The 16,634-nt window shown below is 36.4% G+C and overlaps 1 protein-coding gene across 14 annotated transcripts in view; it reads left to right on the top strand.

The window, feature by feature from the left end:
• MLLT10 (MLLT10 histone lysine methyltransferase DOT1L cofactor) overlaps nt 1–16,634 on the top strand; it is a 301,040-nt gene that overhangs the window by 193,436 nt on the left and 90,970 nt on the right. For all 14 annotated transcript variants that reach the window (XM_049881865.1, XM_049881866.1, XM_049881870.1 and 11 more), the window contains one exon: nt 6,537–6,632. In XM_049881865.1, the coding sequence (XP_049737822.1) occupies nt 6,537–6,632 (96 nt within the window). The remainder of the gene's footprint in view (nt 1–6,536; nt 6,633–16,634) is intronic.

The raw sequence follows: 16,634 nt of genomic DNA, 5'->3' as shown, positions 1-16,634 counted from the left end.
GCCAGATGGCATGTTTTCTTGCAGTTAGTTGTATTACAGCCCTGAGCTTAGGGGCACCTGAATTTTTTGTAATGGACAGCAAGCATAGCTGCCCTTTGCCCCTCAAGTAGACACTCTCTTATTTCAAGTTCAAAACAATGGGTGGTGATTGTCTCACTTGCAAGACAACTGGCAACAGGAGAAATCCATGTAGAATTGTCTCCCAACACATAACCATTCTCAAATTATGAGTGGCTTAATACAGTGTTTCTTTTCCATTCACAGTAAGTCAAAAACAGATGTTCTTGATAGACAGACAACTCTTTTCCCAGCAGTGAATCGGGGGTTTAGGTTCATATTGTGACTCTGCCTTCTTTAAAATGTTGCTTCAATGGCTGCCTTTCTCGTCTGCATTAATCTCTGGAAAGGAAGGAACATGGAGGCTAAATAGTTGAGGCTTTTAAGGAGCAGGCCTACAGGTGACACACATCATTTTCATTCATTGGCTAGAACTCAGTTCAATGGCCACATCTAACTGCAAAAGAAAGCCAGGAAATGTCTAGATATATTCTTAGGAAGAAGAAGTGTGTTTGCTGAATAATTAGTTGTCTCTATGAAGTCCATTCTCCTTGTTAAACCATCTGTAATTATAGAAAATTTAAACATGGCATTAAAGAAAAAACCCACTTCAGTTCCCACCATCCAGAAATAGCCATCATAACTGTTAAGTAAACATTGTTTTCTATGCATCTGTGTAGATAAAAAGGATAGTTAGATTAAAATTATTTTCATAACATGATCTCATACTACTTATGTTTTTTAAAATTAAAGTCAAATTTACTTGAATATACAGAATAAAAAGAAACTGAAGTAAAATAGATATTGAATTTAAAATAAAAATTTCTCACCACAAGAGACATTATTTCCTTAAAAATACCTTTAAGTTTAGTAATAGAGAGTATAAAAACACTCAAAAAAAACATTAAGAAGTAAGGACTGTCTTTTTAGTTTGGATGCTTTTAACTTACAAGTAACAGAATAACAAATCAGAGTGGCTAAAAGTAATAGGAAGTTTATTATTTTGCCTAAGAAGTTCAGAGACTAGACTTTTCTAAGATTGGTTATTTTAGGAATTAAGCAGTTGTAGAGTATTGTTTTCTTCTTTTGATTCCCTTGTCTTTCCAGTCCTGGTGGCCAGGTTACAGAACTAGCTCCAGTGGTTGTGGCCCCGCAGTTGAACAACTAAATGTGTGAAGGAAGTACCTTTTTTTTTTTTTTTTTTAGTAGTTCTCCTGTAAATTTTCTCCTTCTCTCTTACTATCCTGACCTAAGCATATCTTGGGACATTTGTGGTTCAGTGATAGAATTCTTGCCTAGCATGAGGGAGACCCGGGTTTGATTCTGGCCACTGCCCTTCGTGCCCAACCACTTCCCATCTGTCACTGGAGGCTTGTGTGTTGCTGTGATGTTGAACAGGCTTCAGTGCATCTTCCAGAATGATGACTGGGAAGAAAGCCTGGCAATCTGTTTCCACAAATCAGAAAGTGAAAATCCTTTGGATCACAACAGTCGGATCCACAGATCGTCATGGGGATGGCACAGGACGACCAGGCAGCGTTTTGTTCCATTGTGCATGGGGTCGCCATAACTGGATGGCAGCTAACAACAATAACAAGAAACCTATGCCAGACCTATGGCAATCAATGGCTAAGGAAAATGGATTTGTCTTGATTGGCTTAGAGTCATCTATATTCATTTATATAGCCTAGGTGGTTTACTTACAAAGAGTCAGTACCTTCTCAGCGTGCTCCATTATTTCTCTTTCTCACTTGAAACCATTACTACTCTTAGAAAAAATTAAGTATCCAGGAAAACAAAAAGATGAGATTCTGTCCGGATTTGGGGGTTTTGGTGATACTCTCAGAATTGTAGGAAATCTTATTTTTTACTTACTGGCTGTCGTTTTATGTAATGCATTGTGATCTGATCTCCCCATCTTTAAATAACAATAAAAAAAAATCTTTTTTTTTAAATGGTTTTAGTTAAAAAAAAATTTTTTTTAGTTTAAAATTTTTAGAGGGTCCACTTTGTGCTTTTTTTAAGCCACACTTTTCTGTTTTGTAAAAATGTAAATAGAATTTTCCCCACTAGATTGTTTTAAAGGTTAAATGAGATAATATATGTGAATCTGCTTTGTAAACTACAAAAAAGTGCTACAATTCTGATTACTTTTATTGTTAATTATAAAAGCTAATGCAGTTGAGAGTGAGGTAGGTTGTTTTGACCCAGGTCTTTACATAATAATATCCAGTACTGGTTATTTCCCTTTCCTTGCATAGAATTTTTGAACAAAACTCTCATATTAATCCTTTTTCTGAGTATCTACTTCTTATTTAAGAACATGCATATTTTAATGGCTTTTAATATTCTATCATATGGCTGTATAAAATTTTTTTTAGCCATCTTCCTGTTGTTGGACATTCAGGTTGTTTTCATTTTTTTCCCATTGCAAATGGTAGTATAATGTACTTAAATGCTCTTAAAAATGACCCTTCATATATTTACATTCCCTCTAGTTGTATATATAAATACTCATCTCCCTATTACCTGGGCAACACTCTGTCCTATTGATCACTAGGTAAGAGGCAAATACTACTTTGCTTCAGTTCTTTAATAGTTGGGTTGCGTGTTTTTTTGTTGTCATTTAGTGAGTCTGTTTCTTTCGTGAATTTCCTAGTCATGCCCTTTTATGTTATTCTTATTTATTTAAAAAATACTCATAGTATTAAAATACATAGCATATTAACCTTGTTTCCTAGTTTGTGTTTTGCTTTTCATTTTTTTTTTTAAAGTTTGTTTTTTTAATTGATGTAGAGGTGCATTACCTTTGGATAGCTATATCTGCCTTTTTCCTTTCTGATGCTTTACTTTGCTTTTGTGCTTAGAAAAGTCTTTTTTTTTTTAAGTCAGATAAAGACTTTTTTATGTATTTTCTTCCAGCCTTTTAGATTAATATTTGTATAACACTTTGAAATAATCTTTCTGGATTTTGTTTTATTTTGTCTGAGATAGAGTGTCCCACTTTTCCCCAAATTATTAATCCATTGTTCTGGTACCATTATTAAATAATTTTAGTCTTTACCAGCTGATTTGGAATTCCTTCCTTAACCAGTTACTGTCAAGCTGATTCTCAATCATGGTGACCCCATGTATATCAGAGCAGAATTGTGCTCCGTGCAGTTTTCAGTGGCTGATTTTTCAGAAGTAAATCGCCAGGCGTTTCTTCTGAGCTGTGTCTGGTGGACTTGACTCACCAACCTTTTAGCTAACAGCTGAGTGAGTGAACCCTTAGCAAAACCCAGTGACTGACTCCAAATATTCATATATAATTCTTTTCCTGAACTTTCCTTTTGTTCTATTAATCTAGTAAAATACCATTCCTTTTGTGTTTGTTTTCTTGCTCTACCTCCTCTGCCGCCCCGAGAGGCACCCTCACAAGCTCTACTTGTTGCTGTAAAAACAAAAAAAAAAATAAACTAGCATAGACTGCTTATGAAAATAATCTCTCTGAGGGAGGGTTCTGCTGGCAAACAAATGTAGAAGGCACATGGTATTTGCATAAAATGCAGCAAACCCATTTCTTTAAATAGTGAAAGTCATTAGATTGCTTTAGTTCACATTTTGCAGGTCTTTTTTTTTTCTTCACCATTTTTACAAAATAACCTGTGTTACAGTGAACATTAAATCCTAACTCAGGATACCCCCCCTTTTTTTTAATTGTGGTAAATATATATATATAACAAAACATGTGCCTTATTCGGCATTTTTTACATGTACAATTCAATGACATTAAACATGTTCCTCATATTGTGCAACCATCACAATTTGTTTCCACATTTTTTCCTCACCCTTAAGAGAGGTGGATACATTTCTTAATGTATGGTATAGAACCAGCATTCTGCATTATTCTGTCATTTGCGTGTGTGATTTTCATATATCTCTATACACGTTTTCATACATGTAAATGTGCATACTCTGCCTTTTACTCTCATGTGCTTTCTAAGTTATAAGAGTTTGCTTATATTTTTGTTATTTGGACTCACTATAAATTATCCTAGATCTTGTACCCTAGAAAAATATAGTAGGGGAAACAGAACATAGATAGTAAAGAAGGATAAAAAGGCTCCTTTATCTTTATTGGAAGAAAAATATTGATATCATATGTATAAAAAAGGCCAGGATTATTTGAAACCCATATTTATAAATTAGATTGTGTAATTTGTTTGGTGCATACAAAAGAAATCCGATGTGTATTACACTTCAGTTTGTACTTTGTTTTGTGTGTATAAAATAACATCCCATGACCCAGTTGTGTATTCTAATATAGTTTGTATCTACGGAAACCCTGGTGGTGTGGTTAAGAGCTACGGGTGCTAACCAAAAGGTCGGCAGTTTGGATCTACCAGGCACTCCTTGGAAACCCTATGGGGCAGTTCTACTCTCCTACAGGGTCTCTGTGAGTCAAAATTGACTCAGTGGCAATGGGGTTTTTTTTTTTTCCCTTGTTATCTACTGTTGCATGATAAACCACCCCATCACCCACAACACAGTGGCTTGTAACATGCTCAGTAGGGACAATTCATCCTTGTTCCACGTGATACCAGTGGGGTTTACTCATGAAGCTACTACATTCAGCTGGTGGTTGGGCTGGGTGATCCAAGATGATCTTATTCACATGTCTGTATCTAGGTGCTGCTGGCTGTCCGCTGGGACATCTTCAGTTCTACTTCCTATGTCCTCATGCTGCGGGAAATGAGGGCTCTCTATTAGGAAAACCAAAAAAAAAAAGCAAATCTGTTGCCATCAAGTCGATTCTGACTCATAGCGACCTTAATAGGACAGGGTAAAACTGCCACATAGGGTTTTCAAGGAGCTGCTGGTGGATTTGAACTGGCGAAATTCTGGTTGTCAGCCATAGCACGCCGTAGCTCTTAACCACTGTGCCACCAGGGCCCCTCTATCAGGAATGTGTGGACTAATTCTTTACATGTTGGCTGAGATGTAAGAGGGCAAAATTAGAAGCGTACAACAGTTCTTAAATCTCTAGGTTCCTGAACTTGAACACCATTACTGAACTTGCACACCATTACTTCTGCTACTTGTTGTTGGTCAAAACAAGTCATAAGGCTAACCAAGATTCAGGGGAATGGAGAACAGGACTTCATCTTATGATGGAAGAAGCAGTGACATCCTATTGCAAAGAGTGATGAATATACCAAGGCTTGATTCCTAAGAGGTCATTGTTGTTATTATGATCTTCCACCATTAAAGTAACTTTAGGATAGGAAAGTTTCTTGAAAGGTCTAAATAAAAACCATATGTTCATTTTCTGTTGCTGAAGTGTTAACATTGCTGTCAGAAAATGCCTTATATACTTAGATTGGGAATTAAAGTGGCAGTACTGGGGTATTACAGTAAAACATCCATCTTTAATTTTTATGTACCTGTTGTTATGTAATCAGTTTCTTTTAAGGCAGGTGCAGTGATATTAATCTTTGTGTCTCTCAAGTCCCTTCTCTCATGCCCTGAGCAGATAAGTGCTCTGAATGGTTAAATTTAAGTACCATGAGAAATAAGTAAGTTGGACTCTTTAAATATTACTAACCCCCCCGCCCAACACTGATTGTTAAGCTATTGAGTCAAACAATTGAGAACATTTTGGATAAACTTTTTTGTTATTAAATAAAGTTGAGGTCCTTAATATGATTTCTTATTTAATCGAAAATTCCATTTTATATTCAGCTTATCAGTATTAGCACTTCATAGCATAGCAGCACACTTTGACTTTGGTTAAATTTTTTTGTTAGAGATAACCAATTCATTCATTTTCTGAGTAAACCTAGGATTTTGAGCCTGAGTTTCTTCTGTTCACCGGTCTCTAGTTTCTGTACTGCAGAAATTTTGCATGATGATGGAAGGAAGATATGCTGTTATTCAAATGTGATAATGCTGAAATGTGCATGGAAAGTTTAAGTGCTGTTTTAAAAATGTACACAAAATTTTTTGGTGTTTTCAACAAGAACATGTATGTATTTTGTTAAATATAAACATAGCAAATAATGCACAGGCTTCAGATGTTCATTGGTATCTTTTGGATTGATATAGGATAAAGGAGCTGAAATTATTTTAAAAGCATTTTTTGTAGCCCTGGTGGCACAGTGGTTAAGTGCTCAGGCTGCTATCCAAAAAGTCAGCAGTTCAAATCCACCAGCCGCTCCTTGGAAACCCTGTGGGTCAGCTCTACTCTGTCCTATGGGGTTGCTATGTATCAGAATCGGCTTGATGGCAACAGGTTTGGCTTTTGGTTTTGCACTGGTATTACTTGTTTGTGTATAAAATAACTTCATGATCAGAGGGAGTTACTTTATACTTAAGTTTTTCACAAATATTCTGTAATGTTTTAAATTACTGGACAGAGTTATAAAAGAATCTCATCTTTATTGCATAATATAGTGAGATTTAAATGTAAATTGGATTTTGCTTCTATTCATTTTTAGAAATATAAAGAAAAAGACAAACATAAACAAAAACACAAGAAGCAACCCGAGCCATCACCTGCATTAGTTCCATCCTTGACTGTTACTACAGAAAAAGTAAGTTTTAACTGTTGTATTTTGCTATATATAATAACTAGTTATATGCTGATTGCTATATTTTGACTCTAAGAAGTATTTTCATTCCTAGTGTCCTGATTCCTTGTAACTTTTCCCACTTCTCCAACTCTACATTGAGCACTTAGGATTCCCACTTCTTAGTCCCTTATCCTACCTTCAGCTTATTCTACACTCATCTCTAAAGATTCTTAAATAAGGATAAGAGGGGGCAGTGTCATTGAGATTAAGAACTTTGGCTGTGGAATGGGCTTTATCCACCTATGATTTTGAATTTTGGCTTCAGTACTTACTGACCAAGTTCTTAGGTTAATTAACCTGTCTGTAACTAAATCTAATTAATTGTAAAGTGAGGAAAATAATTACTGGAATCGAGTGAGATAAGATGTGTAAAGCAATTAGAATTGTATCTGTTTCATAGTATGACTTGAGTTCTGGATTATAATGCAGTAAATTGAAAATGAATAGTGGTGCAGGGGTAGTTTAGAAATGATAGTCTCAGGTAGCAGTAAAAAAATTTTAATTTGAAAATAATAAATTACTTGGTCTTTACAGTCAAATTATATAGAAAAACAAATTTTGCAGTGCAGATATACTTTGACAACGTGGATCAGTACCCAACCCATTAGAACCAAATCCATTACCGTCAAGTTGATTCTAAGTCATAGTGACCACATAGGACAAGATAAAACTGTCCCATAGGATTTCCAAGTCTGTAATTTTTATGGAAGCAGATTGCTACATCTTTCTCCTGAGGAGTGCCTGGTGGGTTCCAACTACTAACCTTTCAGTTACCAGCCCAGTGCTTAACCAGTACACAACTAGGGGTTCTTATCACATACCCAATTGGACTTAAAAGAAAATTCTAGTTAAGAGTAATTCTATAGAAATTTAGACAAGTTTAATATCACCTGTCTGTCAGTATGTTGTACTGTGGTGGCTTATGTACGTCCAGTTGTTTTATACTGGCAGCTATGTCACTGGTATTTCAAATATCAGTGGCATACCACCCATGGTGGACAGCTTTCAGCAGGGTTTCCAGACTGAGACGGACTACAACTAAGGCCTGGTGATCTACTTCTGAAAAGTAGCCAGTGAAAACCCCATGGATCACAACAGATTATTGTCCGACATAATGCTGGAAGATGAGCCATTTAGGTTGGAAGACACTCAAAATACACATTGGCACAACAGTGGACTCAAGTATATCGACGATTGTGGAGATGGTGCAGGACCAGGCAATATTTTTGTTGTTTTGTACATGGGCTTTCCATGAGCCAGAGCTGACTTGATGGCAGCTAACAACATTATTATAGAGGTTTTATGTTTGGAAAATCACATTAAAGTCGTCTTCATTCTTGCATTTGTTTAGCAAATATATTTTTAAGTGGCTATTATATGCACTACAGTCAGAGTTCTAATACTGATATATTAGGGGATGAAACAGTAATTTCTGCCCTTGAGAGTCACTTCTGCTTGAGAGTGCCATATAAAAAAACATAATAAGTAAATTATATAACGTATCAGATAGCAGAAAGTGCTATAGAAAAAATGAGTAGAACAGAGTAAGGGGGATCCAAGGTGCCAGAGTGGCAGTGACAAGTGATTTGTAATTTTCAATAGGGCGATGAGAGTTAGCCTGACCAAGAAGGTGATTTTTAAGGGGCCCAAGTGGGGTGGGAGGAGGATTACTTATAAGATTATGTGGTTAAATAGCTTTTCAAGCATAAGCAATAGCTTGTGCAGTGGACCTAAGGTTGGAAGAATGCCTAGTGTGTTCTAGTAACAGCAAGGAGGCCAGAGTGGCTGGGATAGAGTTAGCGGAGGGGGAGTGCTAATGTATAAGCAGGTGTAAGAACTTTGTTTTTTAGCTTCTGTGAAATGTGAGCTATTAGAGTGTTCTGAACTGAGATGTAACATGATCTGACTTGGATTTTGAAAGGACTTCTGGCTACTTCCTTGTGAATAGATTTAAAGAATAAAGGGTGGAAGCAGGGAGGTCATTAGGAAGTTACTGCAATAATCCAGAGAGAGATGAGGGCAACAGTTGAGGTGATGAGAGGTGATCAGATTTTGAGCCCACATGATTTTCTTATACATAAAATGAGAGGTGGAAAGACAGGATCCAAAAATGATTCCAGGGTTTTTAGTCTAGATAACTGAAAGGAATGGAGTTGCTGTTATGAAGATGGCAAAGACTATGGATGTATAGTTTGAAGGGGAAGATCAGGAATGTAGTTTTTGATATTCTATTAGTTCCTGTTGCTGCCAGAACAAATTACCACTAATTTAGCAGTCTAAAACAACACACTTTTATTATCTCACCATTCTGTAAGCCGGAACTGTGGCTGGGCTTAGCTGGTTCCTCTGCTCCAGGTGTCTCAGGGTTGTTACAAAAAATTTTCTAGGTCTGTAGATAAAATCTTTAAGAAGTAAAAAAAAAAAAAAAAAGTAGTAGGGAGTTATTCCTCATAATTTTTTAATTAGGGATAGAGTGTTTGGGGTGATGAAAATTTTTGGAAATAGCGGTAATGGTTGCACAACATTGTGAATATAATTAATGCCCCTAAATTGTACTCTTAAAAATGGTTAAAATAGCAAATTTTTTGTTATATGTATTTTACCATCAAAAGAAAAAATCTCTAAGAAGATGGGAGTAGTGTTGGAGAGTAACAGTAACTTTAGTAACCTAAGGCCCTAAGGCAATGGTCAGCAAGCTTTTTTCCTCAGGGGTCAGATAGTAAATATTTTAGGCTTTGTGGGCTATACTGACTCTTCTTAGTATTTAGCTCTGCTGTTGTAGCACAGATTCGACTTGTCAGCAGTGGGTTTTTTTTTTTTTTTTTTTTTTTTGGTTGTAGCACAGAAATAGCCATAGACAATATATAAACAAATAGGTGAGGCTGTGTTCCCATAAAACTATTTATGAACACAGAAACTTGAATTTCATATAATTTTCATGTGTCATGAAATATTCTTCTTTTGATTTTTTTTATCCATCTAAAAATATAAAAATCATTCTTACCTCTGGGTCTGTACAAAAATAGGCAGATAGACTGAGGGCTTATACTTTGGCAAATTCTGCTATAAAGGGTTGTAAGTACTGTAACAGTGAAAATTATTTTCGTGTTGTTAGGTGCCCTCGGGTTGATTCTCACTCATTTAGGGACCATGTGTACAGTAGAACGAAACACTGCCTGGTCCTGTGTCATCCTCACAATCCTTGCGATGTTTGAGCCCATTGTTGGAGCCACTGTATCAGTCCATCTTGTTGAGGGTCTTCCCCTTTTTCCCTGACGGTCTACTGTACCAGGCATGATGTCTTTCTCCAGGGACCGGTTCCTACCTGCCTCCCCACAATAACATGTCCAAGGTATGTGAGATGAAGTCTTGCCATCCTCACTTCTTCCAAGAGAGGTTTGTTCGTTCTGGCAGTCCGTGGCGTATATTCAGTACTTTTTGCCAATACCATAATTCAGATGCATCGTTTCTTCTTTGATCTTCCTTATTCATTGTCTAGTTTTCATATGCATATGAAGTGATTGAAAATCGGACCAGTCGCACCTTAGTCCTCAAAGTGACATCTTTGCTTTTTAAGACTTTAGAGAGGTCTTTTGCAGCAGATTTGCCCAGTGCAATATGTCATTTGATGTTTTGAGTGCTACTTCCATGGGTGTTGATTGTGGATCCAAGTAAAATGAAATCCTTGACAACTTAAATATTTTCATCATTTATCATGATGTTGCTTATTGGTTCAGTTGTGAGTGTTCTTGTTTTCTTTATGTTGAGGTATAATCCATACTGAAGGCTATAGTCTTTGTTCTTCATCGGTAAGTGCTTCAAGTCCTCTTCACTTTCAGCAAGTAAGGTTCTGTCATTGGCATAATGCAGGGTGTTAATGAGTCTTCTTCCAATCCTGATCCTGCATTCTTCTTACAGTCCAGCTTCTCGGATTATTTGCTCTGCATACAGATTGAATAGGAGGCCTGGTGGCGCAGTAGCTAAGCGTTTGCCTGCTAACCAGATGGTCAGTGGTTCGAATCCATTAGCTGCTCTTTGGAAACCCTATGGGGCAGCTCTACTCTGTCCTATAGGGCTGTTGTGAGTCAGAATCGACTCTACAGCCATGGATTTTATACACGTGGAATAAGTATGGTGAAACAATCAACAATAAACCTTAGTAGGTGATAAGGTCTGGAGACATGATATTCATACCTGGAGGGTTTCAGAGAGCGAGTGGTCTGAAATCAGGATTAAGGAGCAAGGAAACCTATCTCACCTTCACACCCAGTGGTACAAGACTTGTGGGAGTAAACCCATTGCCTTTGAGTCAATTCCGAATCATAGCAACCCTATAGGACAGAGTAGAAGTGCTGCTTAGGGTTTCCAAGGCTGTAATCTTTACGGAAACAGACATTAGTGGCTGATGGGTTCAAACCTCTGACCTTTCAGTTAGCAACCTAGTGCTTAACCACTGTGCCACGAAGGCTCCTTGTGGGAGTAAAGTAGCCATCATTTACTTGAGACAGCTACAGGGCAACCAGTATCTTCAGGGTGATCTGGGTTTTGGTTACAGCAAGAATATGAAGGGAATGTTCAGATAAACGGTTGTGCGTATTGCGGCTTATCCTGATGATCCTGAGTTCCAAAGGAAGCAATGGAAGGGTTTCAGCTGTTGGAGAGAGGAGGGAGTATGGACACCATAGGAGATGTTCATAGCTGAGTGAGGTTGAGATAGGTGAGGACTGACCTGGTAGTCTAGGGTTTCTTCCGGTGGCTAACATAAACGTAATCGGATTAACCCTGATGGAGTTAAGGGAAATAGTGGTGGTGAGGCTGAGGCCATGAGTGTTTGAAGAGATGGGATGATAGTATGGGCTTCTGCTCAGTCTGTGGAGGGTAGAAGACCTGAGTCACTGAAACAATGGAACAGCTTGTTTTTTATTCCTTTTAGGAGGAAGGTGTTATTTTACTGTTGGATCACCATGTTCTTTCTCACCTTGAAGCTACTCTTTCTCATTTTGTCTTTTAAGGACTGTGTAGTTGTTTCCATGATTTCCTCAGTTTACATTCTTTCTGAGTACTTTTTATGTTTCCCTCTTTCCATAGTACTCATAGAAGAGGGTATTGCCAAAAAAAGATAAGGGAGGAAACAAATTGAACCTGATAAGCTTATTAGGAGCCACATTTTATTTAAAGCATTACTTTTCATTGTTATTAGAAGATTTAGTAGTTGTTTCTGATCGTCATTGCAAATACTCACAATTTGTAGTCTTGTTAATACGGGGTTGATTTAACCCTAAAGTATAATTTATTTTTCAGAAGTTTTTCTGTGCTGCAAAGATATTTGATCAGGTTTTCTTCTGTCTTTTGTTCTTACTTTATTATTTATAGAAGCGGTTAAAGAAGAGGACCTAATTTTAAGCATATCTTTTGAATTAACTGTTAAATTTTAAACTGACTTTATAAGACTTTTTAAATGTATGAATATTTTTCCTGTAAATTAATGGATGTTTCTATTAATGTTTAATTTTAAAATATATTTCTATAAAGATGAGTTTAAAAAAAAAATATTGACAAGTTTTAGTTGTGATGAAGTCCAGGTGTATGTTTTTCCACTCTGATTAGAAATCAGTCTCTCTCATTGTTACCTCCCTGTATTATTCAGCAGCAGTTAACTTATTTTACTCAGAGTAAAACTTCAGTTTGAAGGAAACTCTCCGTTTCTTGTCTCACCCACAATTAAGTTATCTTGTGAAATTAAGGGTATTTAAAAGTTGATTGTGTCATAAATACTTGTGACCTTTTTTCAGATTTTATGAAGATATAAATGACATACAATAAATTGTGTATACTTAAACTGGACCATTTAATAAGTTTTGACAAAGGTACACGCTGGTGAAACCATTACCACAGCAGAAGTTTCCTTGTGATGTATTATAATCCCCGATTCCTTGTCCCACACCACCCTTACCCAGGTGACTCCTGATTTGCTGTCACTCTAAATTAGTTTAAATTTTCTATAATGTTAAAAAATGGAAACATAACATATGCTTTTCCTGACTTTTTTCACTCAGCATAATTATTTGAAGATTTTTCCATGTTGTGTGTATCAATAATTCATTCCTTTTTATATTGACTAGTATTCTCTTGGAAATCCTTGTGGCATAGTGGTTAAGAGCTACAGTGGCCAACCATATGCTGGCAGTTGGAGCCCGCCACGCGCACCTTGGAAACCCTGTGGGGCGGTTCTGCTCTTTCCTATAGGGTCACTGAGTCAGAATCAACTTGATGGCAATGGGTTTTTTTTTGGTTTAGTATTCCGTTATATGACTATACCATAATTTGTTTATCCATTCAACAATTGATGGATATTTGGTGGTTTTCAGTTTTTTTGTTTTTACATATAAAGCTACTCATTCCATTTCATGTTGTGGTTTTTATTTGCATTTCTCTAACGTCTAATTAGGAGCCCGGGAGTCGGAATTGACTCAACTGCAACAAATTGGAGTCACAACAGTTAAGCCCTTGGCTGTTAACTGAAAAGTTAGTGGTTTGAATCCATCTAGTGAATCCTTGGGAGAAAGACCTGGTGATCTGCTCCGGTAAAGATTACAGCCTAGAAAACCCTATGGAGCAGTTGTACTCTGTCACATGTGGTCACTATGAATCGAAAATGAACTTGATGGGACCTAACAAAAACAGTGACTAATTATGTAGAACATCTTTCCATGTACTTATTTGTCATTTGTATATTTCTTTGGTAAAGTGTATGGTTACATCTTTTGTCCCCCTGCACTCCCCCTCCCCTCCCGGAACTTTTTTATATTGGCTTGTTTGATTTCTTATTACGAAGTTTTCCAGACTATATATTCTGGACACAAACCTTTGTCAGATATGTTATTTGCAGATATATTCTCTCACTATATAGCTTGTCTTTTAACTCTCTTAATCTTTAAAAGAACAGAAGTTCTTAATTTTGATGTTTTGCTTATCAGTTTTTTCCTGTTTTCTTTTAGAAGTTTTATATTTTTAAATTTTACATTTGTGTCTGTGATCCATTTTGAGTTAATTTTTGCAGGTATTGTATGTTATAGGTTAAATTCCACTTACTTGAGTATAGATACTCAGTTTTTCAGAGCCATTTGTGGAATAGACTTTCCTTTTTCCATCTAAGTGCCTTGATCCTTTGTTGAGAATCAGTTAACTATATATATATTGCATATGTTTATATTTGTATATATATATGTATATTTATAACATTTCTAGACTTTTTAATCTGTTCCATCGATCTATTTGCCTATCTTTACATTAGTACCACATTGTCTTGATTACTATAGATTTATAATAGGTAGGATCAGTTCTCCCAAATTTGATCTTATTTTTCAAAATGGTGTGAGCCATTGTAGATCCTTTGCATTTTTAATATGAATTTTAGAATCAGATTATCACTTTGTAGAAATAAGCCTGTTAGTATTTTGATTGGAATTACGTTGATTCTGTAGATCATTTTGGGGGGGAATTAAGAGCGTAACCATGTTAGGTCTTTGCGACACACGAACATAGTATATTCTGTCTTTTCATTTATTTAGGTCTTTGGAGCCCTGGTGGCACAGTGGTTAAGAGCATGGCTGCTGTCCAAAAGGTTGGCAATTCGAATCCAGCACCTGCTCCTTGGAAACCCTATGGGGCAGTTTGTCCTGTAGGGTCGCTATGAGTCAGAATCAACTTGATGGAAACGGGTTTGCTTTTTTTTGGTTTTATTTAGGTCTGTAATTTATCCCAGCAGTGAGTATACATGTCATGCTCATCTTTTTTTGACTTTGTCTCTACGTGTTTGATGGTTTTTGATGCTGTTGTAGGTAGTATTTTTTGAAATTTCAATTTCTCATTTTCCTTGCTAGCATGTAGAAATACAGTTGATTTCTGTATGTTCATCTTGTATCCTGCAACCTTGGTAAAAACCTCTTGTTCTAATAGCTTATTGATCCCATTGGATTTTCTTCATAGATGATCATGTCATCTGTGAATAAGACAGTTTTACTTTTCTATCCAATCTGGACACTTTTCTTGCCTGATTGTACTGGTGACATAGTGGTTAAGAGCTACTGGCTGCTAACCAAAAGGTCGGCAGTTCGAATCCACCAGCTGCTCCTTGGAAACCCTACAGGGTAGCTCTACTCTGTCCTGTAGGGTCGGTGTGAGTAGGAATCAAGTCAACGGCAATGGGTTTGGTTTCTTTTTCCTTTTTTTTTTTTTAGAACCCCAAGTGCAACATTCAGTAGAAGTGGTGAAAAGGAACTTTTGTTTTTGATCCTATGGAGACAGTTTTCAGACTTTTACTATTAAGTATGATGTTGAGGAAGTTTCTTTTTATTTCTAGCTTGTTGAGAGTTGTATCAGCTATGGATGTTGAATTTTGTCAAATCATCTTTCTGTGTATTTTTAATAGATGTTTTAATGTGATTACGTGTTTGTATGTTTTTGCTTTTTTAGTCTGTTCATATGATGAATTACTGGTTGATTTTCTAATGTTAAACCACCGTTGCAATTTTTTTGGGGAATAAATTCCACTTGATGTATTATTATTTTTATATATTGGTAAAATTAAAAATATGCTGTTTAATTAAAATTAAAGGAATTTTTACATCTGTGTGCATGAGGGATATTGTACTGTAGCTTTCTTATGATACCTTTGTTGGTTTTGGTGTCAGATAATGCCATGCCTCATAGGATGAGTTGGAGGTGTTACTCTTGTTATGTTCTCTGAAAGAATTTATGTGGTTTGGTATTATTTGTTAATATTCAGTAAAATTTACCTCTAAAGTCATCTGGGCTTGAAGTTCTCTTTGTGGGAAACTTTTAAACTATGATTTAATTTCTTTAATAGATACATGGCTATTCAGGTTTTTAATTCTTACGTGAACTTTAGTAGTTTGTCTTTTAAGAAAATTTTCTGTTTCATCTGTGTTCGTGAATTTATTGGTATAAAGTTGTCCATATATTCACTTATCTGTTTAATATCTGTAGAACCTGTATTGATAACCCCCATCTTTCATTTCTCATAATGACAATTTATGTCTCTCTCTCTCTTTTTTTTGTATCAGCCTGTGTCTTAGCTCCTTCTTGTTGTTGTTAGGTGCCGTTGAATCGATTTTCAACGCAGTGACCCCTGTGTGACAGTAGAGCTGCCCATAGGATTTTCTAGGCTATGGTCTTTACTGGAGCAGATTGCCGGGTCTTTCTGCTGTGGAGCCACTGGATGGGCTTGAACCACCAACCTTTTCATTAGCAGCTGAGCTCTTAACCATTGCAGCATCAGGACTTGAGTGGGTGGCTTTAACAGAAATTGATTTTTCCACAGATAGGAGGCTAGAAGTCAAATTTAGGGTGCTGGCACCTAGGGGAAGGCTTTCTCTGTGTGTTGGCTCTGGGGGAAGATCTTTCTTTTCAGCTTCTGTTCCTTGGTGATCTGTGTGTGGCATCATTCTCCTTTCCCCACCGCCATTTGTCTTTACTTGCTTCTGTGCCTAATCTGCTCCTTTTATATCTCAAAATGATTGACTTAAAACACATGCAATACTGATATAGCCTCATTAACCTAACAAAGAGAGCCCTATTCCCAAATATGATTACATCCACATGTATAGGGGTCAGAATTCCAATACATGTTTTTGGGGGACACAAGTCAGTCTGTTAACAGCCTGGCTAGAGGATTATAATTTTTTTTATCTTAAATAATCAGCTTTATTGATTTCTTTTGTGATCTTTGCATTTTTCTTCTGATTATTTTTCCTTTTCTAGTTTCTTAAGGTAGAACGGTGAAATTTGAGACTTTTCGTTTTCTAGTGTAGGCATTTAATGCTATAAGTTTTCCTATATATACTGCTTTAAGTTTTTTGATATGTTGTGTTTTTATTTTTATTTGTTTCAAAAGATAACTCCTGGTTTCCCTTTTGATTTCTTCTTTGATTCATGGATTAC

Source organism: Elephas maximus, chromosome 4 (genome assembly GCF_024166365.1).
Source record: "Elephas maximus indicus isolate mEleMax1 chromosome 4, mEleMax1 primary haplotype, whole genome shotgun sequence".
Taxonomy (NCBI): domain Eukaryota; kingdom Metazoa; phylum Chordata; class Mammalia; order Proboscidea; family Elephantidae; genus Elephas; species Elephas maximus.
Note: the sequence above shows the minus strand (reverse complement) of the source record. Positions and strands in the feature narration are given on the sequence as shown.